The 27,172-nt window shown below is 62.3% G+C and overlaps 1 protein-coding gene across 9 annotated transcripts; it reads left to right on the top strand.

Annotated features, from left to right (window-relative positions):
* Nucleotides 1-6,073: 6,073 nt before the first annotated feature.
* Nucleotides 6,074-26,064, top strand: RARG (retinoic acid receptor gamma). Of its 9 annotated transcripts, XM_041736467.1 has the most exons (11): nt 6,074-6,092; nt 6,495-6,689; nt 7,070-7,133; nt 10,523-10,854; nt 21,120-21,268; nt 21,479-21,620; nt 22,246-22,406; nt 22,533-22,709; nt 23,039-23,243; nt 23,660-23,818; nt 24,774-26,064. In XM_041736467.1, exons 4-11 carry the CDS (start codon nt 10,671-10,673, stop codon nt 24,971-24,973), a joined length of 1,377 nt encoding a protein of 458 aa, XP_041592401.1. In that variant the 5' UTR covers nt 6,074-6,092; nt 6,495-6,689; nt 7,070-7,133; nt 10,523-10,670; the 3' UTR covers nt 24,974-26,064. The 9 variants fall into 9 exon arrangements, with proteins under 9 accessions (XP_041592401.1, XP_041592400.1, XP_041592403.1 ...); XM_041736466.1 differs by lacking the exon at nt 6,074-6,092 and having other exon boundaries at nt 6,441-6,689; XM_041736469.1 differs by lacking the exons at nt 6,074-6,092; nt 6,495-6,689 and adding an exon at nt 6,805-6,941.
* The last annotated feature ends 1,108 nt before the right edge of the window (nt 26,065-27,172 follow it).

The raw sequence follows: 27,172 nt of genomic DNA, 5'->3' as shown, positions 1-27,172 counted from the left end.
TCAGGTAGTGAATAAGGCAGCTAAGTTTCCTCTTTTATAGAGCTCCCATAAAAGCGAGGGGTGGGGCAGGGTGGAGGCCAAAATGAAACAGGTAAATAAACAAATACGTGAGCTGATTTCAGAGCATGAGAATGGCTGTGAGAAATGCGGGGCAAACCTGATGAAAGGTGGCCCCAGAGGTAGGTCCAGCAGGGGCGGCTAGCGGGCCCCCAGACAGTCAGGTATGACAACGCTTAAAGGTTCGGTGGGAAATAGCAGTCTGTCAAGGCCCAGCAGACCAGGGGAGAGCTGCCTGAGGCTGAAGGGATGCCTGGTGGCTGGGCTGTGGAGAAAAACAAGACGGGGAGGGGATAAGGAATGTGGGAGGTTGCAATCTAATATTCGGTGGTGAGGGAAGGTGTCACCACGGAGAGGGGATATGTTAGCAAAGACCTGAAGGAAATGAGGGAGAGAGCCCTGGGTAGACCTAGTGGGAGGGCATTCAGCGGAAGGTTGAGCGAGGGAGCAGAAGGGGCAACCCTCGACCCTGGGCGGGGGGCAAAGGGGAGAATCCTAAGGCACAGGTGGAAAGCAAGGCAGGGCCCTTGGAGCAGGGATAGGGGAGGCAGGGGCCCTGGCTGGGGGTTTGGATCTTACTCCCCCCACGCCAGGCCCCAGCTGGGGTTTGGATCTTACTCCAATAAAAGGGAAAACAGGGGAGGGTCTTAAGCAAGAAAGTCTATTGGTCTTCTTGGTCTCCCGCCTGCCCCTGGTTAGAAGGTTCTGCTTCCCTTGTAATTGGTGTAACCACTTTGGAAAACAGTCGGGCATTATCTGATAAATTGAGATGGCCCATAGGAACACTTCGACTCTTAGGTTTTGTCTTTGAAGTAAGCTTTACGCCCAATGTGGGGCTTGAACTCATGAACCCCAAGATCAAGAGTTGCATGCCAGCCAGGGCCCCCCACCCCTGACTCTCAGTTTTACAGCCTGGAAGATCTCTTGCAGGTATGTCCTGGGAAACGTGTACGAGAATGTTCTTAGCGTTGTTTATGACGGGCACACTGAAAACAACTCAAACATCGACCAACAGGAGGATAAAAACATAAATTGTGATATATGCTTTTTTTATTTTATTAAACATTTTATTTATTCATTCATGAGAGACACACAGAGAGAGAGAGAGAGAGAGAGAGAGAGAGAGGCAGAGACACAGGCAGAAGGAGAAGCAGGCTCCATGCAGGGAGCCCAATGCCGGACTCGATCCTGGGACCCCGGGATCACACCCTGAGCTGAAGGCACACGCTCAACCACTGAGCCACCTGGGTGTCCCTAAAAAGCTTTAAAAAACAAATAAAAATTTAAAAATTTAAAAAATAGAGAAAAATAATTACCACAAAAGTCAGGATGGTGGTTACTTCTTAGGGGAGGGAAGGCATTATGGGAAGAACACATGGGAGCTTCTGGAGTGCAGGAAACACTATTTCTTGACTTGGATGGCAGTTAAGTAGGCACTTGATTTATCTCAATTTATCTGTACCCTATTCATAATGTATTTATATATTGTGTACAGAAAGAGAAGATAAAGTACCATTTTGTTTTCTCTGGTCCATGCCACCTTGTTCAGATCATGACGCTGAAGTCAGATACTTCCTGGTCCACACCTATCTTTCCCACCAGATCTCAAGGAGAGGCAGCACCTTCCCTTTATTTCTGATACGTATCAGTGCCTGGCATGAGGCAGATAATAAATGTTTGAATTGCGCTGCTTTGACGTCCCGTCTCTCGTCCCATGGAGAGAAGGGCCGCTGCAGAAGAGGAGGCCTGCTGCGGTGAAGAGCGCCAAGACCTGGGTTCCCAGCTTAGCTTTGCCACTTCCTAGCTGTGCGATTTGGGCAAGCCGCTTAACCTCTCTGGTTCTTGGCTCCCTCTTTCGTGAAATAAGTGCTCCCTTCCCGGCCTGCTGTGTGGATTAAGGTACATGCCAAGCACAGTGCTTGGAACACGGTGCTCAACAACAGATAGCTTCTAGACCCCCTGGCCCTAGCTCCACATCTTTTCTTCAAAGGAATCTGCTAGAAGGGGCACGAGCCAGACATCAAAGATGGCCCCAGAGAGTGGGGCAACACCTTTCGGGGCGGTCCCTGGGGCCAAGGTGGAGCTGTCGTCTGGAAGAGCTGGCAGACTGGGGAGAGCCCGCTGAAGCTAAACTGATCCCGGGCAGTCGATGGGAGTTGGCAGAGGAGATAGGACACCAGGGTTCTGGGAGTTTCCATCCAGGGGAAGTCCCAGGTGTGGGTGCGGGGGTGCCAGGCTGGCCCCACCCAACACCCTGGCTCCAGGGTATGTGGGCCTGGGGAGGAAAGTGGGTCAGAGCAGGGCTGGAATTTAACCCCATTGGTCCCATGACCTCTTTGCCAGCTCCAGGGACGGTGCAGCCACAAAGAAGCCTGCTCCCTCCTCCAAAGGGCCTGCATTCCTTTTCCCTAGAAAGGAAGAACCTTGGCACCTCGGTGTCTGGGCAAGAGGCACTGGAAGCCCCCCGGTGGATGGAGGACAGCTAACCCTGGAACCCCTGGATTGAGGCTCTGTACAAAACACTGCTACACCCACAGCCGCCCAGGACGGGCAGACCCCTGCAGCTCTCACCTCTCGCCTCGCCTCACTGTACTCCAGGCAACTGAACATGCTCCGGGTTCCAGGGAGGGGGCCGGTCAGGGCCAGACCCCAAGGGGGAAGGGCGAAAGGCAGAGCAGCTTGGAGGAGGAGGCTTTTCTGCCTGGTGAGGCTGCGGCTAGGCAAGCACAGGAATCCCTCACTCTGGGGGATTTGCCAACGGTGTGGGGCCTTGTTTTCTGTGTATAATCTGAGGCCTAAGCCTGTGGTTTCCTCTTCCCTATCTGTGCCTCTATTTCCCTTTCCGGAGGAGGAAATGAAGGAGTGGGTGGAATCACTCCAGGGTGGGGTCACCAGGTGTCCCGCCCCCCCCACTTTGGCCATTAGGTACTTATCGTCTGTCCCTTGAAGCATCTCCAAATCTGGGTGAGGAACAGGAATGGAGGGGTCCTCTTCTTTCCCGGGGAGGGGGCAGGGTGACTGGGCAGGGACCCTGTCCCAGGGCCTTTGCATATATTCTTTTGCTGCCTTCCTTTCTCTCCACTCTCTTCCTCAGTTTTGCCCAGAAGCCCCTCCTGATCTCCTTGGCCGGGGGAGAAATCCGTCTATTATTCACTCCCATCATACCTTACGCCTCTGCACGCTGGTTTATCACCTGCAGTTTTGTTGCAGGATTTTTTGGTTGACATCTGACTCCTCCACCAGAATACGAGCCCATGGCAGCCAGAACCATACCTGGGTACTCCCAAGGTCTAGTACAGTACTTGGCACGCAGTGGATACTCAAGAGAAAAAAAAAAAAGTTGTTGAATTAATGAAGGGCGCATGCTCAAGGAAGAAATCGCTAGAGTTGTTAGGCCAGTCCCCAGATCCTGTGTTTCAGACTCAAAGCCTTATTCTGTGTGGGGATCTGGGTGGCACTGAGGATGGTAAGGGCCTTCCACCCACAGATTCATTCACCAAGAAAGCCAACAAACTGGCCAGCGGGAGAAGAGGCCTGGCCAAAGGGAGGGCATTGGGCAAGCACCTGGGGCAACGCGGGCCCCAGCCTCAGGCTGGCCAAGCGGGAGGAGGTGGGAAGGGAGGGCAGGAAGGGAAAAGAGAAGACACGTGTTGTACAAAACATGTTTTCATCACACCCTCCCTGGGTGCCCTGGCCTCCAAGCTCCGATGGCACTTCCATGCCTTAATGATGTCCCTGGGGGCTGTAGCGTAGCTCCCCCACCGCCCACAGACATCTGCCAGCCACCTCTGAGCCTGGCACAGGACGGCCCCCCCAGCACCAGAGTAGGCATGGGATGCTTACCCATTCAACAGTCCGCTGGCTAGTGGGGACAGGGGAGGGTGCTACTTGGGGGTCGTGAGGCAAAGAAGCACAATCAGGGCAGGTGGGGCAGGTGTCCTGTCCTCACAGTGTCCCCTTCTGGTCTTTGTGATGAGGGAAGCAAAGGAAGCCTGGTCCTGCGGCCCCCAAGACATCATTTCTCCAAGTTGCCAGGGTGACCCAGTGGAACAACCACAAACAGAGCACAGGCTAGAAATAGGGATGACAGAAGGGAAGAAGAAATGAGGGGAGTTCTCACCACGGCCTCCAGCTAGGAGGCCCCGTCCCAAGTCTCACCCCGGAATCCCTGGGCAGAACACCGGTTGCCTTTGCCTCGCAAGAGGGACAGAGGAGGAAGTCTGACCCCCTCACAATGCCCCACTTCCCTGATCCCCAGTCTGCTCCCTTTTTGTTTTGACTTCGGAACAGACCCCAGTCACTGGGTCCCGGGGAGGGCGGGGGCGGAGGCGCGGCGATCCCGAGGGGAGGGACCGGCTCAGGGCGGGTCTTCCTGGGCATCGCCCCCTGGCCGGCGTCCTTGGCTGGGGACGGAGCAGGCCACCAGAAGGGAGGAGCCAGTTACCAAAGACGGATGGATGGACAAACACCCACCAGAGACAAAGACAGAGGCAGACAGACAGACAAACCAAAACAAAGAGAAGGGCAGACACAGATGGAATTTTGGAGCTGCTGACCCTTTCCAGCCCCCCACGAGTGTTCAGCCCCCCCTTTAGCTTCCCTGTCTCCATCTGCTGCCCCAGCTGCACAGTCCTAGAGCTCTAGCTCTTGACCTCGACCAGCCCCTGAGCCCCTTTAAGAAGGAGAGGGGGAAAGTGCAGGGAGAGGAGATACCCAGCGGGAAGTGTCGGGGGTGGTGCCTGGGTGTGTGTCAGGATGCCCGGCCCAGGGCCAGGGAGGGAGTGGTGCCCTCGCCCGGTCATGAGGACAGGAGACTCATTCACTGTAAACCAAGTACAGATGTGCTGGGACGGGGAGGGGGAATTAGGGCCACATTCGCAGACCGCAGTTGGGCTGGCCCTCCTCCCGCCAGCCACCAGGGCAGGAGGGGTTAACTTTGCAGCCTCCTGGCAAGATCCCTGCCACACAGGCGGGCGCCATCCCACCCCAGCCTGGATGCCTGGGTCCAACTCCCCGACACTTGCCCCTCCCACGCTGCTGAGTGCTGCTCCCAGGGTAACCAAGCAAAGTCAACAGCAGCCAGGCCACCTGGGGACGGGACCCTGGAGTACCTATTCCCAGCTCTTTCCACCCCTGGAGTGAAAGGGAGGGCCTTGTCTGCACCCCCATTGACGTCTCCTGTTCTCCTGAGATGGCCGCAGCACGCCCTTCTTTCCCCCTCTCCATCACCTGACTCTGGCTACCAAAGGCGGCCTTTCCTAGGGGGGAGGACACCTGGCCCCCAGGGGGGTGGTGAGGACGGAGCAGAGTAATTTCGGTACGGAAAATGTGATGACGTGATCGGGAGCCCACGTCCCCAGTGCTGGCCACCCTGGGAGTGTTACTGGGGAAAGGTCCTTGGGGTGCGTCTCTCCGGCCCAGCTGGGCCCCCTTTACTGCTCTCCTTCTCTCCTTTCTCACCCCCACCTTCGATCCCCGTGGGAGTGTTTGGGGTCCACGCACAGAGCCAGAGCGTGGACTTCAGGCCCCTCCTTTCCCCTCACTCTATCCGTGGTTGATCGGAGACAAACCCTGGGTTCCCAGGGTCTGGCGGAGAGTCTTGGTGGTCGGCGTCCCCGTGTCCCACACTGACGCTGACCCTGGGCAAGCTCGCTCACGCACACCCCGAGTCAACAACACTCGTGGCGCATCTACCAGGCAAGCAGGCGCTGGTTGAGGCCGACACACACCCTCAGCTCGGGCTTTCTCCCTCACACCCAGCCCGAGGCTCCTCCCACCCGCAGCCACAGTTCCTCCTGCCCTCCTCACCAGCCTCTCCCTCTCCAGATCCAAGCCCCAAGGTGGAGGCGACACTGGCAGCCAGGGACCCCGGCCCCCTCAGCGGGTGAGAGGAGGAGGTCGCCCAGCCCCGAGCCTCAGCACCCGCACCCCCCATCCCACTCCTTAGAGCAGTTTGCTCCTGGCACCGAGGACCACCTGGGACAGGCCTGAGGAAGTGGAGCCCCCCAGGGCCTGCGGGGGAGGCTAAGCGAAGGGTAAAGACGGTGGCACCGGGGTCATGCCCTGGGGCATCACTGCGGCCGCCTTGGCCTCCCCTCGGGAGGCAGCAGAGCCAGGCCTCGCTCAACCACGCAGCCGCGACAACCGGCCAGTCCCCTCGATGGCAGGAAGGGGAGAGGTGCCAGGGCAGGGTGGCATCCCGGGCCACGCCGAGCGCTTGGGCCAGCCTGGCCCGGCCTGGGGGTGGGGAGAGCCGGGAGGGCAGGGACCCAGGCGTCCCGGGCCGCCCCGCCCCGCCCCCGGCCCCGGGGCACCGAGGAGGGAGCCGGGCAGGGGCAGGCGGCAGGGGAGGGAGGAGCGAGGGCGGGAGGGGGAGGAGGGAGGGGGGTGGGGAGGGAGAAAAAGAAAGAAAATATTTTCCGTGTCCCCGCCTGCAGAGTCAGTGTGCGGTTTGGGAGAAAATGTGTCGGATATTTTGGGGCGGTCACGTGGGCGGGCGGGCTCCGAGAGGCCCCGGGACTGTCCCAGCCTAGAGCCCGCGCCCCCCCGGCCCCGCCGCCGCGGCCCGACCCCGCCGCATCCCGGGGCGCCCGACCCGCCCGGCCCGGGCTCGGCCCCCGCCCCCCGCGCAGGTGAGCAGGGAGCAGCCGGGGCGGCGGGCGGCGGGGTCGGGCCCACGCGGGAGCTGCGGGCGTGGAAGGGCCGCCCTAGCCGTCGGCGGGGTCCCGGAGCCCGAGCGGCCCCAGCGCCTCCTCCCGGCCGGGCCGTCGGAAGGGCCGGAGCCGCCAGGCCCGGGGCGCTGAGCTCGGAGGCCGGTGGCCTGGGGGGGCTGGGGGCCCCAAGGCGCGGCTCTGCATCCCGCCCACTTGTCCGGCCCGGCCCGTGTGAGTCTTGGCCCCCTCTGGGCCGGGAGTCCTCGCCCTCCCGGGGAGCCCAAAGCAAAGGGGGGAAGAGCAGGAGGGCCGGGCGGCGACCTGGGCACCCCCCTGACCGGCCTCTCTGTCTTCACCAGTGACAGCCCAGGTCCCTCGGCCGGACCCAGAATGTAGGAGGGCATCTCTGCAGGTGGCCGGAGGGTAAGAGAACCGACGCCTGGTTGGGGGGGACAGGGGACCCCCAGGAGGAGGAGGGGTCTCTAGGGCGAGAAGCTGAGATGACCGTGAGTCCAGGGGGGTGCAGTCCCTCAGGTCTGAGGCTCTTGCCCTTGCTGTCACTCCTCAGATGCTGAGTTGGAGTTGAGGACCACAGGAAGTGTCCCGTATCCTTGAGGCAAGGAGAGAAAGGAACGGGCTGGGGGGCAGGGGGCAGTGTGTGCAGGGTGCCTGGAGCTTGGGTATCCCAAATAGACACACACACACACACACACACACACATGCACATACACACACAGGCGCATGCATGCTGTAGCTTAAAGCCTGGTAGGAGTACAGGGCACACACCCCCGCCCCGGCACACCCCCACCCCTGGCTCAGAAAGCCACCTAACTGGCACCTCCAGTTCCCCCCTCAGCCCCACCCTGCCCGTGCCCTCCATTGCCCACACACATTCCACTGGCATTGCCTGCCTGCCTGCCTCCTGGGCACTGCCCCTCCCTGGGGCCAGTGGGGTGGAGGGAGGGCACCTGGGGATGAGAGGTGGAGACTCAAGGGTCTGGACTCCCCCAAGGGTGGCACAAGGCCAGGGAAACCCAGGCCACCGCTGCCTCCTGGGGAGCAGGCTGGGGGCCCAGGCTAGAGCAGAGGATGCCTGGGTTCTCCGCCCAGGCTGGGGATGGGGTCATGGAAAAAGGTGGTCGTGTTTATACAGAGGGGAGGGGGGCAGCGGGTGGAGAGCAGCCGACAAGAGCAGCTTTGTTCCGGGCTCTAGAGCGGGCAGGGCGGCCTGGAGACGCGCCCCCCCCCCCCATCCGGCAGCCCCCTTCATCCATGCCCTCCCTCAGCTCCACCTCAGCCCTAAGAGAAGCAGCTTTGTAAGGGCCCCTTTACCCGAGTCAGCCCCACCTCCATCCGAGGTGGCATCTCTTCCTTCCACAGGTTCCCCAAAGAGCCAAGGCATCTGGGGCCCTAGCGTAGGATTCCCTTTTACTCTGTACCACTGTCTTCCATCCCTTGGTCCCTTCCTCCACCCTGGACCTAAGACCTTCCCTTCCCCTCCCAGCCAGGGCAGGGGAACCCGGGCTCAGACACGGAGGACTCTGTCTCCTTCCCCTCTCCATCAACACTCAGGTCCCTTCTCTGAGGCAAAAGAGAAGCAAGCCCAGGGAGAGCTGGGCTGGCCTTCACTCACTGCAGCTTCACTCCTCAGTAAGGACCAGGAAGGAGACTGAGCATCCCTCTCTGGGACCCCGAGGTCCTCTTGCCCCACACCTGGAAGTGAGAAGCAAAGACGCTGGGTGCCGGAACCAGAGCCCGGGGGCCTAGTCGAAGGCAGTCTGATGAAGGTGGGGGGGCTCCAGTAGCTTCTCATCCTTGGCATCGGAGGGGTTAATCTACCTGGAATGTGGCCCAGCCTGTTGAGCTATGGCCCAGGGGCCTCTGGGGCCCGGACTCCTGGCTCCACCTGGGCTTAACTAGGGATGAGGACTTGAGGGACTAGGGGAAGGAAAAGGAGAAGGACCCTGGGGGCGTGGGACTCAGCCTTTTAAGCCTGGGGAGACACCGGGCTGAGGAGTTTGAGGGTACCAGGGGTATGCGTGATGCCTCGTGAGGAGCAGGGGTTGCTTCACGCATCAGGCCTGAGTGAAGGGCGGTGATGTTGGGGTCCGAGTTTCTGTAACCTCCACGACAGCCTACCTTCAGGAGTTTGAAGGCCAAGGTAGATGAGAGATAGGAAAGAAAAAAAGGAAGGAAGGGAGGAAGGCAGGCAGACAGGCGAGCTGAGGTACAAAGATGGAGAGATACGGATCCTAGAAGCATCCTAGAAGCAAAGACGGATGGAAAGAGATGCAGGAATGCCTGCACGACCCCTGGGCTGCCCACCCCACGGTCTATATCTGTTTCACTCCCAGTCCTCTGTCCCTCTGTCCCTCAATCCATGATGGTTCTGGCTGCTAGAGGAGGTGCCTAGGCTGGGGTGACTCCTTCCAACTCCCCTAGAGTGGGTGGTTCTGGGCCTCCTGGGAAAGTCAAACTTTCCCTTGTCCGAGGAGCATCGGGAGAGAAAGCACCTGCCCAGCCCTGGTGCTTTCCCGTTTCCTCTCTCCCTCCTTGTCTCTCCCTTCTCTGACCGGGAGGCTGTCTGGGAGGGCTTCCTGGAAGCAGAGGGTTCAGAGAAGACGGAGAAAAGGAGATGGGGAAGTTAAGTAAGGTGAGGACCAGGAGAGGAGCTGCTCCCTGGCATCACACCTGGCACACAGCGGGGCCTCCATTCCTACCTGTGGGTTTGAAGGAGAGTATGCAAGGCAGGTTAGGATGTGAGGGACACCTGGAGACAGAGATAGAACTGGGAGGGGAAACTGGAAGAGGGGCTATTGAGGAAGACGGAGCCAGAAGGAAACGGTGAATACAAGAGAGCTATGGAGGAAGAGAAGGTACAGAGAGAAATAACACGAGACACACGTAGCATTTAATATGTGCCCTATATTATTTTAAACACCTTACATATGTGAAATCATTAAATCCTCACAACCACCTTATGCAGCAGGCCCTATTATTCCCAACTGACTAATGAGGAAACTCAACTCGGCAAAGGGAGATTAAGTAACACGCCCAACGTCCAGCTAGGGAGTGGTGGGGGTCGATTCAGGTAGCCCGGCTCCAGTCCATGATCCTCATCACTGGGCCACAACTCCTCTCGAGACACGTAGGGCCTCAAAGTTGTTACTTCAGAGATATGTTAGCTTTCCCCAGAGTGGTAGGGAGTTTAAATAGCCTTCTCTCTCTTTCTTTCTTTCTTTCTTTCTTTCTTTCTTTCTTTCTTTCTTTCTTTCTTTCTTAATTAAGTAAGCTCTACGCCCAACATGGGGTTTGAACTCCCAGCCCTGAGATCAAGAGTTTCACGCTCTACCGACTGAACCAGCCAGGCTTCCCCAGAGTTTGAATCCTGGCTTCACCACTGAGGGCCTCGTGACCTTGAGCCAGTCACTCAACTTCGGTTTCCTCCTCTGTGAAATGGGAATCATAATTCCTACTTCACGTTTCACAGGATTGACGTGAAGGTTAAGCCGAGTGTCTAGCACTGTTGTGTTCAAGGGTCCCTTCTCAGCTTAGGGGTCCTCTTCCCCCCCCCCCCCCCCCCCCCCCCCCGCCAGAGTCCTAAGACCTGAACTAGTTTCCCCTTCCCTGGAGAGTTTTTCTCAACCTGCCTAAGCTCCTTCCCCTTCCTGCCATGTGGTGGAGGCCCCGGGCCAGGGCAGCACAGATCTTAGAAGCCTGGAGGGAAAGGGCTCCAAGGGGGTGAGGGCCGCGGACTCGGGGCCTTAGGGTGACCGGTCTCTTATCCCTCCCTTTCGTCTCTTTCTCCCTAGGACTCTTGGAGGCCCAGTGGGCAGGCCAGGAAGGGCGGGCACGGAGCCTCCCAGGCTGGGGCAGTGGGCATGGGCGGGGGCTGCGGCTGAAGACCTCCCCCGCCCCCTGCAGACCCCCGGGGATTCGGCCTCCCTCACCGCAGCTGCCATGGCCACCAATAAGGAGCGACTCTTTGCGGCTGGTGCCCTGGGGCCTGGATCTGGCTACCCAGGGGCTGGCTTCCCCTTTGCCTTCCCAGGGGCTCTCAGGGGGTCTCCACCTTTCGAGATGCTGAGTCCCAGCTTCCGGGGCCTGGGCCAGCCTGACCTCCCCAAGGAGATGGCCTCTCTGTGTGAGTCTCAGGGTCCTTGGGGATGAGGGCAGGTGGAAACAGTAGGCCATTGTAGAGGGTGGGTGCTATAGAAAAGTTGGTGGTACCCCGGTTAGCACGGCTGGCGGGGTCGGGGGTCTGATCTAACGGAGGAGGTGACAGGGGTTGCAGGAGGGGGTTTGGACTGGTTTGCAAATGAGAGTTCTCCTGCCCAACGTGCCTACAGTGTCGTGGCCATAGTGGCATCCTGAGTCAACGGCAGGGGGAAGGCTTTGTATGGGCAGCCAAGGGTGGGCCTGGTGAAGTCTGAGGCTGTGTGCCGCCGTGGGTCTGGGGAAGCAGCCCGGGCAGTGGAGGAGTCTGGGAGGCCAGTCAGCCGCCTGACATCGAGAGGTGAAATTGTTCTGAGTTAGGGACAGGCAGCACGAGAAGCAAATGAAATAGTGCCAGGTGCCCAAAGACGTGTGGGGTCAGGGAACCCTCCTGCTGGTGCCGGGGAGGGTGGACGCGGCTGCAGAGAAGGTAGTAGCTCTTGCACCAGAAGTAGTCTGGGGGAGGTGCAGGGGGTGTTCCAGAAGCATCCTCTCCTCCAGCCATGTGGGTTTTCGACTCCTCCCCTCCCTCTGGGTCTGGCATGGTGCCCACGTGCTGTGCAGATCCCTACTTGTTCCTCAGGCCTGCCCTCTCCGGGTTAAGCCTTTGAGTGCTGACAGCAGACAAGCCTTAGGCCTCTCCTCTTCCCTCTGGATCCCCTTTCCTCCTACTTCGTAGTTGGTCTTCTTGATCCAGCCATTCCAGGCCTGGGTGCCCATGACCTAGAGGGCCGGGCCGCTAGGTCCTGCGGGGCAAAGGGGCAGCATGTGAGCAGGTGTAGAGAGTCCTCACCTGGAAAGAAGGGGAGGTGATAAAAGGAGACGCACAGAGAAGGGCAGAAAACCAGAGGCGTAGAGACAGGGAGATAAAAAGAAAGACACCCTTTAGAGCTCCAGGAGCTCAGGGAGAAAGAGGTGGGAGAAAGGGGGCCGTGCCTTCGGGGGGCACTCAGGGGGCTGTGTGGGTGTGTGAGGGGGTGACCAGATGGGGCTGGCCGTTCTGCTGGAAAGAGTGTGCTCGTCTGGAGAAGGTGTGTGTGTGCAGACCATGTGCAGTTGCGTACGTCCAGCATGTCCTTGAGACTCTCCCCGCACGCACGGAATTCCAGTGCGTGCAACAAAGAGTCAGTGTGAGGAGGCGACATTTAATAGGGCTGCTGACGGTGTGTCTGGTGCTCGTGAGACCGGCCCGTGGTGTGTCTGTAGACCAACAGGGGATATCTGGGTGGCACGCAGGTGAACAAGAGAGCACAAAGCCCCCCTTTCTGGAAACCTCAGCCCAGCCGGGCTTCCCCTACCTCATTTACACCCCATGAATCTGTCCCTGAGTCTGGGGAGGTAGGAAGAAACCACCCTCCCCCGTGGAAGTACTGCTTGCAGAGAACCATTCAACTTGGTCCCTTGGGACTTGGTTTTCCCAGGTTTGGGAGCAAGGAGGGAGAGGAGGAAAAGGATGGTGGTGGGGGAATGCTGAGAGCCAGCAGCCAGGTCCCCAGGGAAGTTCTCCTCTGCCCTGGACACACTGGGATCAAGGTCAGGGATGGAAGTAGTAAGGTCAAGGCAGGGGAAGGGGTCACCCTGGGCTCTATCCCCTGGAGGCCACCCTGAAGGAGGGAGACTGAAAGGAGAGATCCAAGGGAGGAGCCAGGACGGGGCAGGTAGCTGGGGAGGGTGCGGCTGCTGGCAGTGGGGACAGGCCTGGGCAAAGAGGTGCTGGTGGGGTGGGGAGAAGGGGAAGGCTTGGGTCCAGACAGCCTGCATGGGAGTGGGGCATGCAGCACCCAGTGGTAAATGAGAGGGAGGAAGAGGGGAGAGGAGGGGATCCTAGAGGCTGGGAGACCTCCCACAGCGGGAGAGCCGCCGAGGGGTGAGAGTACAGTCTCTCATTTCTCTGACCCCGCTGTCCCTCCGTGCCTGGGGCCACCCAATGGAGAGGGCTTGGAGGCCTGTCTGATGCCAAAGCCGCACTCACCTTGAGTCTGTGTCTCTCTCTTCACCCCCCCTCCTTTAGTCTATGGGAGGGAGGGTGGTCCATGAAGGAGTCTGGAACTTCTCCCTGAGGCTGCCTCCTGGATCCTACTGCTGGGTCCCTAGCACCTTGGAGACATCCACGTTGAGAAGGGAAAGCTTGCTTCACCTCTTGGGGTTCTCCAGGGGCCTGAGTGGGTAAGGCAGGCATCTCAGAACCGTGTGGTGGGAGGGGAGGGGGACGGGGAGGGGGGCATGTGCTGTGGGGGCAAGCGCAGGCCTGTTTGCACGGGAAAGCAGAGGGGGGTGTGTGTGTGTGCACGTGTGCCGCTGGGTGTGCGAGCTCACACGTGTCCGCGAAAGCCCCGAGTCTGTGTCCCTCTGCGTCTCTGTGTTTAGGAACACGGGTGTGCTCTGTTTGCTTTGTCAAGACTGCAGGGAACAGAGTGGGATGGGAGGGAAGGGAAGCCTGGCCCTCTTCCCCCTCTTAAGGAGGCTGTCTGTGGTACTGAGGACCTAGCCCTGTGCATCCTCTGAGCTTGGTGGTGACAGTGTCCCTGGGGCAAGGAGCCCAGGCTGCACCAGGCTAAGTCATGGAGAAACCGAGGGCAGGCTGGCACAGGAAGAAAAAGAGTTCTACTTGAAAGAAACTGAAAAAGACAGACTCCGAGACCTAAAGGAGGTGACGGAGAGCTACCCAGGCGGTCGGTCGGCACGGCCAACAGAGGGAACCCAGGCGCTGGGAGAGGAGGCGGCAGAAGGAGCAGGCGAGGGTAAGGGTGGCGAGCGGGCGGCAGCGAGGCCTCCTCCAGGAAAAAACCCCAGCCGGCCGCCTCCTTCCCCTCCCCTCCGGTCTCCTCGGCTCGGGCTCCAGCTCCAGGCCTACACAAACGGGGCTTTGATTGCAACAGGAAACCTCTCCGGCGGGGGGAGCCGGGCAAGCCGCCGCGGCTGGGGCCCAGGCTGCACCCCCCTCTCCCGGCCCCCTACCCAGTCCCAGCCCCCATCCTGCCCAGCGATGCCTGCACCCCTGCTTTGGGCCCCGTCCCTCATTCACACCTCCCTTCTCTCTTTGGCAGCCCCTTCCTCCAGAGACCCCTCCCCGCTGCCCTTCAGGTGGGACTCTGAGTTAGGACTTACCCTTGGGGTGGGGCTTCTTGCTTTGACAAGCCCCCTCTTCACCTTTCTGGGGGAAGGTTTTGGAAGGAAAGGAGAATTTAGCGTGAGGAATTCAGAGCCAGTGATCCTCCACCCCATCCAGAAGGTGGCAGGAGGGGCGAGCGGGGGTGCGGAGGGGTTAGCTGTTCCTCCCTCCACAGCCCGTCGTTGGCCAAACTCATCCTTTGCCAGGGTGGTCGAGGCTCTGAGGGGTGACCTGCAGGACTCTGGGCGCTAAGGGCCTTGTTAGAGGGGGAGGGGTGCGCTTCTCTTTGCCTCTGGGGTCTTGCCTTTGTGGGGCTCTGGCTGGGAGGGGTGAACCAACCGTGGTGGTGGGGATCACAGATTGGGGGGGTGAGTCAGGCAGCAGCCCCCCCTTGTACTCCCACCAGGCTGGTGGAGAACATCTGGTTCCCATGAAATGCTAGAAGGCTAATGGGTCTAATTGCTGCAATAAGGGCTGGGGGGACTTTGGGGATAAGAGGGGGCACTAGGTTCCCCCATCCCCTTACCTTCTCCTCAAGGCTGTACTAAGACCGGCTAGAATGGGGGGGTTGGGGTTGTCGGGAAGGGCGGGCCTGGCACTGTCCTGCCTCCTCCCTTCTAAGGCCCCCTCTCCCCGCAGTGCCTGGGAAACACACAGATGGGGTGACGAGGAGTGGGGTGCATCTGGTGAAGAGAAAGGGGGGCTACTGAAGACTCATGACTTCCTGGAGCCCTCCACCCCCCCTCCTGTGCCCCATTCCCAACCCCCCTCTCTGTGGCCTGGCCACTTCTGGTTCTAATTACCAACCAGGCAGGCCTGACTTAATTGGGACCTTTCAGATTTCGGAGGAGGAAGGGGGTGGTGGTGGTGGTGGTGGGGGCCTGAGAGCCTGGAGTTGACTAATCAGAGCTCTTTCCCCCTGGTTTTGGGGGTACTTCCCATTTTATAGTTAATTGATTTTTTTTTTTTTTAACGCTGCCCAGATTCTGATTCAGAAATCTATCCTCGCCCTCCCTTTTTTGGTGTGTGGGGGTGCCGGACTCAGAAACTGGGCATTCGAGGAGGCAGGGAAGCTCTGGCTGGGTCAGAAGGAACAGGCCTTCCCACCTGGGCCGCACTTCGCCCCCCCACCCCGGCCGGCCCTGCCCCCACTCCGCCCCTCCCCTCCCCTCCCCTCCCCTCCCCGCCTGCCCCTCCCTGCCCGCTCTGGCACCCCTTCCTGCTCTTTATTCTTCCAAACTGGCGCCCCCCGCCCGCGGCACCCCGGTGCGCCCCCCTCCCCGTACAGGAGATTCTTAGAGGAGCGCGCCCCGCCCTGGCGCAGCCGCGGGGGGGGGGGGGGGTCGGGCGCCGCTCCCGCTCCCCGCCGCTCCCCCTCCGCGCTCCCGGGCGCTCCCCGGGGGAGCCGCGCTGACCGGGCCGGGCCGGGCGGGGGCGGGGCGGGGCGCGGGGAGGGGGCGGCTTCCGGGAGTCGCGGCCGCGGGCGCTGTCCCGGGGCCAGGGTCCCCGATTCGGCCGGCGGCGAGGGCGAGCTCTTGACGTGGCCCGGCCCCCGCCCCCCTCACCCCTGCTCCGCCGGGCGAGGGCGCTCAGTGCCCGGAAGGGGCCGCCGAGGGGGAGGGCGCCGCGGCCGCGGGGGGGGCAGTGGCCCCAGGACCCCGGGCCGCCGACCCGCAGTTGCGGCCGAGGGGCGCGGCGCCCGGGGGCAGCGGGCACGGGGCGGCCTGGGGGGGGCGCGCTCGCCGGGGCGGGCCCGGGGGGCACCGCGGGGGCGGCCGGGGGCTTCGTGCTCCCGAAGCGCGGCGGGCTCGAGGAAGGGGACCCGCGGGCAGGCGGCCCGGGACGCGGCCGGGAGGGAGACTCGGCGGCGCAGGAGGGGGCGGGGGACGCGGCGCGGCGCTGGCGACGGCCTGGGCGGGGCGGGGCGGGGCCGGGTCAGGGGGAGGTGAGCGCGCCCGGCCCCCCGCCCCGAGGGGGGTTCCCGGAGAGTTCACGGCGGGAGCGCGCCCGGCCCCGCGACCGGGGGCGGGGAGGACGGGAAGGAAGGAGGCGGCGGCGCGCGCCGAGCCGCAGGAATGTACGCGGCGGCCCCGGAGCGCGCGCGGAGGGGAGCGGAGCGGAGGGAGGGGAGGCGGGCGGGGAGGAGCCAGGCCTGGGAATGAGGGGGCGGAGGCGGTGCAGGTCCCCGAGCTCCGGAGCGCGGCGCGCGGGGAACCTCCATGTTGCCCTCTCCGCCGTCTCCCCGACACCCCTGCCTGCACCGACTTGTGTGCAGAAAACGCAAAAGGAAATGCGTGTGCTCGGTCCCTCCACTGCTTCCCCCCCATTCCCGACCAGGGCACGCGCCCAAGTGCAAATGCGTGCAAAGCCCCGGGGCGGTGGAGACGGAGCGCCTGCTAGCATCCCCCCGAGCTGGAGGTGCCTGCACGAGCGTTTGTGCATCTGTGGTTCCCTGCGCGTGCAGCTGCATGCACGCGCACCGCTGCATATTTGCAAATACGCGGGGCCTGCCTGGGTCAGTGCATGCACGGGTGTGGGTCTGGGCCGGCGCGCGCGCCGGGCGCGAGTGTGTGTAAGTGTGCGCTCCACTCCCAGCTCTGCTCCTCTCGGTGCCCGGCCCCCTTCGCGCTGCAAGCCCCACCCCCCACCCCTCCGGGCTTCGCTTTTACAAAAGGTCTCCCCAGTGTTCGCCGCCGAGGCGCCCAGAGTGAGCCGGACCGCGGCCGCTGCGGCAGCCCTGGCTTTGCGCCCCGCCCAGTCCCTTTCCCCTGCTGGGGATCCCCCTCTTCCCCGCCCACCCCTTACCCCCCATGCAGCCTGGCGCCCTATGCTAGCCCTCCCCCTCCCCCCCTCCAGGAGCGGGGCGCCGCCGGGGGAGGAGGGGGAATCGGCTGCGGGTCCGCGGTGTTCCTAGCACCCAGCTCCCCTCCAAGCCGGGTCGCGATGTACGACTGCATGGAAGCGTTCGCCCCGGGCCCGCGCCGGCTGTACGGGGCGTCGGGGCCCGGGGCCGGCTTGCTGCGCAGAGCCGCGGGCAGCTCCTGCTTCGCCGGACTGGAGTCTTTGGGCTGGCCTCAACCCGGCAGCCTGCAGTGTAGGTACCGGAGCTCCGCGGCGGGGTGCGGGCTGCAGGGGAGGCCGCGGCTCGCTCTTTGCGTGTGTAGACGCTGGAAGTGGGGCGCGAGCCGAGACTCTGCCCCCGTCTCTGCGAGCGGCGGGTGTGCAGCAAAGAGAGGTGCTGGCCCTTTAAACGTGGGGACCTCAGCGGCTCCTTTGGGTGTGTGCAGTGGTGTTTGGAGCGCGTGTGGCTCTCGGGGTGGGTGTCCAGCCCGCAGCTGCGGTTGATGCCGCCCCAGGATTTCCGAGGATGGGGAGGGAGCGGGGTGCTCCTGCAGCTCGCGCCCGGGGGGACGCGGCACCAAGGCCGTGGGTGGCGTTTGTAGGCTCCAAGTGGGAGGTTGGGAGCGTGAAAAACACTTGCAGAGCGTGTGAACCCCTGGAGGGTGCAGCCCTTACGTGGGGGTGTGGGCGTGGGCGTCGGGGGTGCCTCGCCCGTGGGCCCCGACGGCGTTGGCAGGTCCGCGCGGGGGGCGCGAGGCCGCGGAGGCGTGTGCGCTGCGCGGGCTGGGGGCCGGCGGGGTCGGGGAGCGCCGCGCACGAGGAGCGCCCCGGGTGCGCCCCGGCGCCCCTCCCCCGCCCCGAGGAGCCGCGCTGGGCGCTGCGTGCGGGGCAGGGACCCGGCGGGGGGCGGGGGCTCGCCCCAGGGCCTCGACCTCCAGCTGCGCTCGGAAAAGCGAAAAGTTGAAGGCGAAGTCGGCTTCGGGGGCGGGGCGGGGGTGGCGCGGAGGAGGCAGCGGCAGGGAGAGTGGGGGCCCTGGGTCCCCGAGTATCCATCCTCCCCTCCCTGTGAAATGGGAGATGCCAGGCCTGGGGCCCTGGAACCCCCGTGCAGGGCGGTAATAAAAAGCTGCGGACTGAGAGGCAGTAAAAATGAGGTCCAGATGAGAGGCGGCTTTGAAGCTGGGCCCGAGCCCCGGCGGGGGTGGGTGCGGGGAGGGGCCGGGAACACCCCCGAGTCCACCGGGGCTGGGAGCGCGCCGGGAGCCCGGGGCGGGCGGGGCGGGCGCCGGGGGAGGGCGCGCGCGGGGTCACCGGGCCGCCAACGCGCCCGCTCGCTGGCTCCCGGCTGCGCTGTTTACGACAGTGCTCGGCGGCCTTTTTTTTTTTTTTTTTTGGCTTTTTCTCTCTCTCTTTTTTTTTTTTTTTCCTCTTCTGTTCTTTTTTTTCTTTCTCGGTTCTTTGCTTTCTGCTTTTCCTTGCTTTTCTTTCTTTTTTTGGCCTTCTGGTTCCAGGGCAGAGCTGCTCAGATTTATCAACAGCTCGGCCCGGAGACTGGAGGAGGGAGGTGGCAACCGGGAGGCCGCACTTTGGGGTGGGGTGCGGCAAGAATTAAAAGTGTGGCGTTTATGGGGTGGAGAAAGCATGGAACTGTTAATACTTTGCACCAAATCCTGGTGAATGCTTAACTTTCCTTTCAGTGCCCAATAGGAAGGGGAGTCGGGGGTATGTCGGGAGGGGTGCTGAGGGGGAGAGACTTGCCCGGGAGGGGCTTTTATGGGGGCTGGGGCCTCTATTCAGGAGCCTGGCGGTCCCTGGGACTAGGCTGGCAGTGTGTTTTTGCATTTCAATTTGGACCAGTCATTTTGGCCTCTAGGGTCTTGGTGGGCTTCAGGCCTGCTCCCCACACTTGGAGAGAGAAAGCAGCTTAGACCCGAGTCTCAGTCAGGGAGGGAACGAGCTCCCTCGTGCAGGGGCCACGCGCTGTGTTCGCGGGTGTTTGCGGGTGTCCTGGTGCTGCGCTCGCAGGCCCGGTGTTGCTGTGGTCGCTGAGCTGCGCTCCTGCAAACGCGAGCTGGATGTTGTGTGGCAGCTTTAGGACGTGTGTGCCCACGTCCACGGAGTGGCTGGGGCGGGCGTGTTCCGCGGTGCCAGGGGCCGCTTGGGGTGAAGGAGCCCGTCGGTAGCGCGTCTGCCTCTGGGCCTCGCGTGCTTGTTGATGTGTGAGAGCGTCTCCGAAGCGGAGGTGTGTGTCGGATTGTGAGTCTGGGCTTCTCAGCCCTGTGCCTCGCAGCTGGGAGCGTTTACAGCCGGTTATAAAGAGTTTGTTTGAAGCTCCGCTCAGCCTGGCCAGGAATTTCCTCAATTTCAGCAATTTGGGCTTTAAAAGGAGAAAAACCTAGAGCCCACCCCCCTCCTCCCCAGCAGGGGCCCCTGCCTAGCCTGGGAGCAGCCTCCCGACGGTGGGGACGGTGGGGACGGTGGGGTCTGGGCCCAGGGCTGAGAAGGGCATCTGCGCAGGCTTAACCAGATTAGCCTTCTTGTGCGCTTCACCCCCAGATTGACTGCCCTGGGGGGCTCAGGGGGCAGAGCGGTGCCCAGAAGGGGTGACGGCAGACAGGAAGGGCCGTCCGGGGCCTGCTCCCTGCGGCCCCTAGGCCGTAATTGCCCGGCTCTGCCCCAGCCGTCGGGCCGCACCCAGGCCCTTTCGCAAGAGAGGAAATGAGGCAGCGCTCTGCGGGCAGGGCGGGCGGCAGCGCCGGCTGAGCACCCCCCTCCGGCCGCGGGCAGCACCCGTGCCCTGCTCGGCCCCCAGGAGGGCTCCCCGAGGCCTGGCCCCGCTCCCGGCAGAGCGGCGCGGGCACCTCCCCCCCACCCCGCCCGTCGCGGGGAATCTCACTCCGGCAGGATTCTTATGCTAATGCGGGAGGGCTCCCCTCCTGGGGGGTGGAGCTGGCCCGACCCCGGCCTCCGGGCTGCCTCCGGCCTGTGGCGGCAGGGGGCGGACGTCGGACCAGGTGGGCTGAGGCCGCTTAGGAGGAACCAGGTCTCCCAGGTGGGTGCGTGGGCCGCTCCCCAGGGAGGGTCTTAGCGCTTTCTCGCCTTGACGTGGGCCCCCTAGGTTTGTCGGGCGCCAGGTCCGACAGGTTGAGTAGTTCCTAGATCTTTCCAGCCTCTGAAGATCAGCTACAGACCCGAAGCCCCGAGTCAGGAAGGGCCTCCTGAGCAGCCCCAGGACCCCTCTGAGCCGCGATTGGGAGTCTGGGGGGCACGTTTCGGGGCGAAGTTTGGAGGCTCAGAGTCCAGCGCCAGCTCCCCTCCCCCACGGGCCGTTTACCCACCGGCACCTGACTTTCCTGCTTTGCTACACCCCCAACCGCGCTACACCCCCAGCCGCTCTGGACCTGAGACTCTGAGCAGATACCTCCGTCTTGCCTTCCCCAGCTTCTCCGAGTCGCCGCCCGGCCACCTCGATCTGGTCAGGGGACCCGAGAGCCTGGGCTCTGCCATCAGCTGGCAGGGTGGCACCGGGCTGGCCACTGCCCTCTCCTGGCCTCCGTCCCTTCAGGTGTAAAATGAGGATGTTGGATATCCTCTAACCTACTTTCCTGTGTCCCGTGTGCTCCACTGCCTCAGTGCTTTCTGGGGAAAAGGACCCTGGCAGCTATTTGGGGAGTGGCCGGAGAGGGAAAAGCAGGGGGATTATCTACCCCGTATTACTTGGGAGAAAACGAGGTCCCCTGGGCCCACTGAGTACCCCAGCAGGTCGCTTAGCCAGGCGCTAGCTATGGTGGCCAGTACTTGGCCCAGATCTGTTGCCTCATAAGGAGGATGGTGGGGGCTAGACTATTGGGTGGACCGGCGGGACAGGCAGTGATAAGGAGTGCAGAGCCACAGCCCATAACCCTTCCAGCTGCCCACTTTATAGCTGGGGAATCTGAGGCCGGGGACATTACCATCCAGGGTGGCCTTGGCCTGGAATTTGGGGAACTGAGCAGGATCACGAGGGCTCAGGCTGGCACTGTGGTGCAGGGAGATGGCCAGGCTGCAGGAGGTGCACTGATGGTGGTGGCTTGGGGCTTTCTGGAAGTATTTACTCTAGGGCTGTACGAGGACTTGAAGTCACTGGTGGGGATGGTGTTGTCACCCCTGAGCCAGAGGGAGAAGTAGGGATGGGGTGTGTGCTGTGAGGACGCCTGGAGATCGGAGGGGTCCCGACCCTCACGTCACTGCTTCCCCCCCAGCGGTGGAGACTCAGAGCACTAGCTCAGAGGAGATGGTGCCCAGCTCGCCCTCGCCGCCTCCACCTCCTCGGGTCTACAAGCCGTGCTTCGTGTGCAATGACAAGTCCTCTGGCTACCACTATGGGGTCAGCTCCTGTGAAGGCTGCAAGGTGTGTGAGTAGTGGGGGTGGGAGCATCGGGCCTCTGGTCCAGGTGGGGGGGAGAGACTCCGAGTGAGCAGCTGTTCCTGTGGGGTGGGAGGGGCTGCTGCCCATGGAGGTGGCTCCTACACTAGCTCGGGCCGGGCAACCCTGCAGGCCTGTGAGAGGCTGGTACTCCCAGCAGCCTGCTTCACTGCCCACCCCCACCCCCAACTCCAGGGCTTCTTCCGCCGCAGCATCCAGAAGAACATGGTGTACACGTGTCACCGCGACAAAAACTGCATCATCAACAAGGTGACCCGGAATCGCTGTCAGTACTGCCGGCTGCAGAAGTGCTTCGAAGTGGGCATGTCCAAAGAAGGTGGGCCCCGGGCCTGAGCGGGAGCCTCCTGTCCTTGCGGGTCATGGCTGCCTTCTCCCCACTGACCTCTGAAACCTCCACCCTGGCCTCCACCCTGGCCAGGCCTCCACCCTGGCCAGGCCTGTGTGGTCAGTGCCATTCACCCGGGAGGCCCCACCCCTTGGGTTCTCCCTCTCAGAGCTTAATCCTTCCTGTGAATGAGTGAAGGGGGGTCGCTGGCTCACTGGGCCCTCTTTCATATGGGGAGGTTGGGGGGGGCTTGCCGGTCCCTCCCCTGCTTCCAAGACTGAGCCTGAGGTGGATCTGGGGCGCCCCCCCCCTCCCCTGCGCCATTGTGCTGCCAAGGCTATAAGTGGATATCCTGCCGCCTGCATATCCTGCCCCCCCTCCCCAGCTCCTGCAGGGTGACAGGAAGGGCAGGATGGAGCCAAAGGGCTTGGGGAGGGAGCAGGGGCTGCAGGCCCTGGGTGGGGCTGGAGAGAGCCAGCCTGGGAATGGGAGCTGATGTACCAGCTAGGGAAACTGAGGCAGTGATAAGGAGTGGACACGTGACAGTTGGGGTGAGGGGGGTACCAGAGGGAGGTTCTGAGGGTCCTGACCCTCTCCTTGCGCCTTCACCTTCAAGCTGTGCGGAATGACAGGAATAAGAAGAAGAAGGAGGTGAAGGAAGAGGGGTCGCTTGACAGCTACGAGCTGAGCCCGCAGTTAGAAGAGCTCATCACCAAGGTCAGCAAGGCCCATCAGGAGACCTTCCCCTCACTCTGCCAGCTGGGCAAATACACCACGGTGAGTCCGGCGAGGGCTTTGGGGACGAGGTCGGGGTTGTAGGGGGTCACAGTCCAGTGCAGAGGGCAGAGCCTGGGGTCTGGGCAGAAGGAGGCCTCAGCTTGCCTTCCGACCTGCCCTCCCTAGAACTCCAGCGCAGACCACCGGGTCCAGCTGGACCTGGGGCTCTGGGACAAGTTCAGCGAGCTGGCCACCAAGTGCATCATCAAGATCGTGGAGTTTGCCAAGCGGCTGCCCGGCTTCACGGGGCTCAGCATTGCGGACCAGATCACTCTGCTCAAGGCCGCCTGCCTGGACATCCTGGTGAGTGGGCCCCTGTCTCCCGCCACGCCTGCCCCCGGGGGAGCCCAAGGAGTTGTCCGCACAAAGATTTCAGTGTCTTCCCCACCCCTGTCTGGTCTGGGACTCCCCGGATCCCCTCTAAACCTGAGGTGGGTTCTTCGGGTCTTACCCCCACCCCAAGACCTGCTCCTGTACTCCTGGACGCCCTGCGTCCTTCCGACTTCTCTTCCCTCCCCAGCTTCGGATCCTCCACCCCCGCAGCCCTCCCCGCGCCTCCTGCAGGTTGCCCTCCTTCGCAGGTGCGCTCCTGCCCAGATGCAGCACCCACCCCTCCCCCTGCCCACCTCTAGATGCTGCGGATTTGCACGAGGTACACCCCAGAACAGGACACCATGACCTTCTCCGACGGGCTCACTCTGAACCGGACCCAGATGCACAACGCAGGCTTCGGGCCCCTCACAGACCTCGTCTTTGCCTTCGCTGGGCAGCTCCTGCCGCTGGAGATGGATGACACGGAGACAGGGCTGCTCAGCGCCATCTGCCTCATCTGCGGAGGTGCAGGGGCGCCCCCTGGCGGTTACTCGGGCTCCTCCCCCCACACCCCACCCCGGCCCTCTGACCAGGCTGACCTCGCCCCTGCCCCCTGCCCTGTCCACAGACCTCTCAGGTGCAGCCCTGAGCATGACGCGGACAGGGGGGCAGAGCAGAGGGAGAGCAGAGGAGACCCCATGTAACTGGTGCACCTGCACCAGATAAGAGGGGTCCGGGCAGGAGCGGTTTGCCAGAGGGGAGAAGGTGCAGGGCTCGGGGCAGGGGAGGTGGCCTGGGTAGGCTCCCGAACGACAGGTAGAGGGCTGATGGGACAGATTGGGGGTCCGGGGGGGCCCTGGGGCAGGGTCTGGGACTCAGCCGCCTGTCACCGTCTCCTTCCCACCCCTTCCTCTCTCACTGCGCTGTGCTTGTCCCTGTAGACCGCATGGACCTGGAGGAACCAGAAAAAGTAGACAAGCTGCAGGAGCCGCTGCTAGAAGCCCTGAGGCTCTACGCCCGCCGGCGGCGGCCCAGCCAGCCCTACATGTTCCCAAGGATGCTCATGAAGATCACGGACCTCCGGGGCATCAGCACCAAGGGTTAGTCACGAGGGAACCTCTCCTCTCTCCTTCGGGACCTGCTGGTCTCTCAGGTCAGGCAGGCGGGTAAGCAGAGACCAGAACAGAGAATCAGGCGGTCTACGCTGGAACCCTAGGCCTGCCGCATGCTCGTGGGGAGACTTCGGGCAAATTCCGTCACTGACTGAACCTTGTTTTCCTGTTAAAAAGCGGGGCTATACGTGGACCGACCCCCTCAGTTACTGTGAGGGCGGAGGGAGCTAACACCACGGCTTAGAACTGCTCAGAATTAAAAATGCGATTCCTCCGGGCGCCTGGGTGGCTCAGGCAGTGAAGCGCCGCCTTCCGCTCAGGTCATGATCCCAGGGTCTGGGGATCGGGCCCCGTGTTGGGCTCCATGCTCGATGCACAGCCTGCTTCTCCCTCTCCACTGCTTATGCTCTCGTGCTCTCTCTCTCTTAAATAAATGGGTGAAATCTTTAAAAAAAGAAAAAGGCAGTCCGTCGGTTGCTTTAGCCGCATTTCAGGTGCTCAGTGGCTAGTGAGGATTGTATTTTACGAAGCAGATAGTTCCATCATCACAGAAATTTCTGTTGGACCGTGATGGTTCAGAAGGATGCTTGGCAGGTAGGGGTTCGGTACATGTCAGCTATGATTATAAAGATGAGTAAGAACAGGCTTGGGAACCACCGGCCGGCCGTGGACATGGAAGGTGGGGTGGGGTGTGGGGGTCACACTGGCAGCAGGCCCAGTGTGACCCTTGAGGAGACCACCTAAAGGATGGGATGGGTGGGCAGCAGACTGGCCGAGGAGGCAGGCGGCGTGGCCCCCGGGACCCCTGGAGTCAGGAGACGGTGACCTGGGACAGTGGTGGCAGGCTTGTGCCGGGAGCCCCCTGGGGGGGAGAGGTTGGGGAGGTGGCCTCAAGGGGGCCTGGGCTTTTGCTCCCCTGAACCTCTTTGTCGCTCTGTCACAGGAGCAGAAAGGGCCATTACCCTGAAGATGGAGATTCCGGGCCCGATGCCTCCCCTAATCCGAGAGATGCTGGAGAACCCCGAAATGTTTGAGGACGACTCCTCGCAGCCTGGCCCCCACCCCAAGGCCTCTAGCGAGGATGAGGTTCCCCGGGGCCAGGGCAAACGGGGCTGCAGCCCCCCGCCTGACCAGGGCCCCTGACTTCCCCTGCCGTGGGGGTTGGGGCTCCAGGCAGCAGACTGACCATCTCCCAGACACCGCCAGTGCCCGGGGGAGGACCTGCTCTGCCCTCTCCACCCCTTCCAGTGAGCTCCTTGTTTTTGCCAAAGTTTCCAGGGGTGCCTCTGTGTTCATCCCCTTCCTGCTCCAACTGGCTCCCTCTCCAGTCTCGGGGGCCTGCCCTGTTCCCACCGGGAGAGAGGGCGGAGGGGTGAGCCTCAGTGTGGACTCCCAGATCTCAGCACTGCCCCTCAGACCCCAGGGTCCTGGGCTCCCCGGGGCAGGAGGATGACCCTGCCGGTTCTACAGCCCCCTCCTTTGCCGGGTGCTTAGGCCTCTGGGAGCCAACAGGAACACTAGAGACCAAAAAGGGGACGTAGGGGGAGGGCTGAGCCCACCCTCTTGCCCCGGGCCTTGGTGCCTCACGCACCTGCCGGATGCACGCTGCCCTCTGTGCCCCGTGGTCGCACCAGGTCGGGTTGGGGCAGGCTGGGCCCTGCATTTCTCTGGGGGCCAGAGGGTGAAAGGGACAGATGCAGGTCCACTGGGCACGTTTTGCTTGGGCCCACAGTTGACTTTGTGGCCTCCGTTACGAGCCCCTCCCCCAGCCCTGTCATGTGCCTTGGGCTTCCCCTGCCTCCCATCTCAGCCACCGGGGCAGGGACCCTCCTACACTACAGAGGGGCCCGGGGACCCCTCTCCCCCCCTAGTGCCTTCCCCCCCTTGATCTCCAGAGCAGCTTGGCCCAGGGAGGGGGGGTGGGCGCTGCTTAGCTGATCCTTCCCTGACCCAGAGGAAACCTCTATTTATTTATTAGCTTTTGTTTACACCCTGGACTTGACCCCTTCCTCCAGGGGTCTTGGGAGGGGGAGCCCAGGGCCCCTGTGACCCCTCCCTTCTTCCTCCAATCCCCAGTTTGTATTTAGCTGCCAAATAAGATCCCCACTGGCTCCCCTTTTTCTCTGGGGGGTCAGGGTGCTGTCTCCTCCCCTCTGTTTACATCTCCCCTCCACCCCGCTGTATCGCATATTGCTGAGTTTTCTATTTTTGCAAAATAAAGTGATGGAAACTCACGACATGTGGCTCCCTCTGGGAAGTGGTAGGGGCAGTGACCCGGCGAGGAAGGTGAGCTCCTGATCTGGATTTTGCAGCTTTCCTAGGAAACCAGGGAAATGGGGATGAAATGCGCCTGGGTGAGGATGGAAGGAGGGTGGGGAAAAGGAAGCCCACAGGGGCCTTCCTGGGTGTCTGGGCCTCCCACAGCCACCAGGTGTGGTTCTCAGATTGGACGCTATGGACCTCTGGGATGGTGTGAATGGGCCCAGAGGTCTTTAAGCTGCCCCACACCCCCGGTTGTGTGTATGTGCGCCTCTGCCCTCTGGGGAGGGGGTTCATTGAGGCTGCACTTGGTTCTCATGAGGGTCTCTGGGCCCAGAGGAGAAGAAGCACAGCTTGCATCTGAGTTACAGTGCTTCTGTTTTACACCAACCCTTTCCCATTCTAGGACCCCACTATCGCCTTGGAAGTCCCTCCCTCTGTCCCTTCTGACCCTTCACCCCATGACCCCACTGTTACCTTCTGTCCCAGTATCTCTGCTTGCCCCTGTGTGCCTTACCTCTGCAACACCCCATCCTCCGCGCACTGCCTGTGGCCTCTACCCCTGTGCCCCTCGCCCTCTGCGACTCCCCCTCCACACCCCCACCTTCTTCCCTGGGGCAGCGCCCTGCCTACCTTGTGCCTGGCTTTCTTCACCGATGATCTGTGCGTGCGAATGGGAGAGGGAGCTTGAGGATGTGGGAGTAGGAGAGAAGAGTGGGGAAAAGCAGAAGAAGAAAGTGAAAGAGGCTCTGGAGGAAACCACAGGGCCTGCTCAGGGCCTGCGGGGAAGGAGGGGTCATCGCCATGGTAACCCCTCCTGGTGGGGGAAGGGTACGAGGTAGAGGTCGAGGTCTGGTGGGCTGAGGCCGGCTGAAGAAGCCCCCCAAGCCCCAAGGGCTCCCCTGGCCCGGCCACTCCTCCAATCCGCCTGCCGCTCACTCCCACCCACCGACAGGTGGGCACTGGCCTAGGGGCCGTGGCTTCTCGGTCCCTGCTGCGCCCAGGGGCCCTTCTGGCAGCCGAGGCCCACCTGTGGACACAGATCTGCGGGCCGGGTGCTGCTCCAAGCTCCGTGGCCAAGCG

This window comes from Vulpes lagopus, chromosome 21 (assembly GCF_018345385.1).
Source record: "Vulpes lagopus strain Blue_001 chromosome 21, ASM1834538v1, whole genome shotgun sequence".
Classification (NCBI taxonomy): domain Eukaryota; kingdom Metazoa; phylum Chordata; class Mammalia; order Carnivora; family Canidae; genus Vulpes; species Vulpes lagopus.
This window is presented reverse-complemented; position numbering and strand designations above follow the sequence as displayed.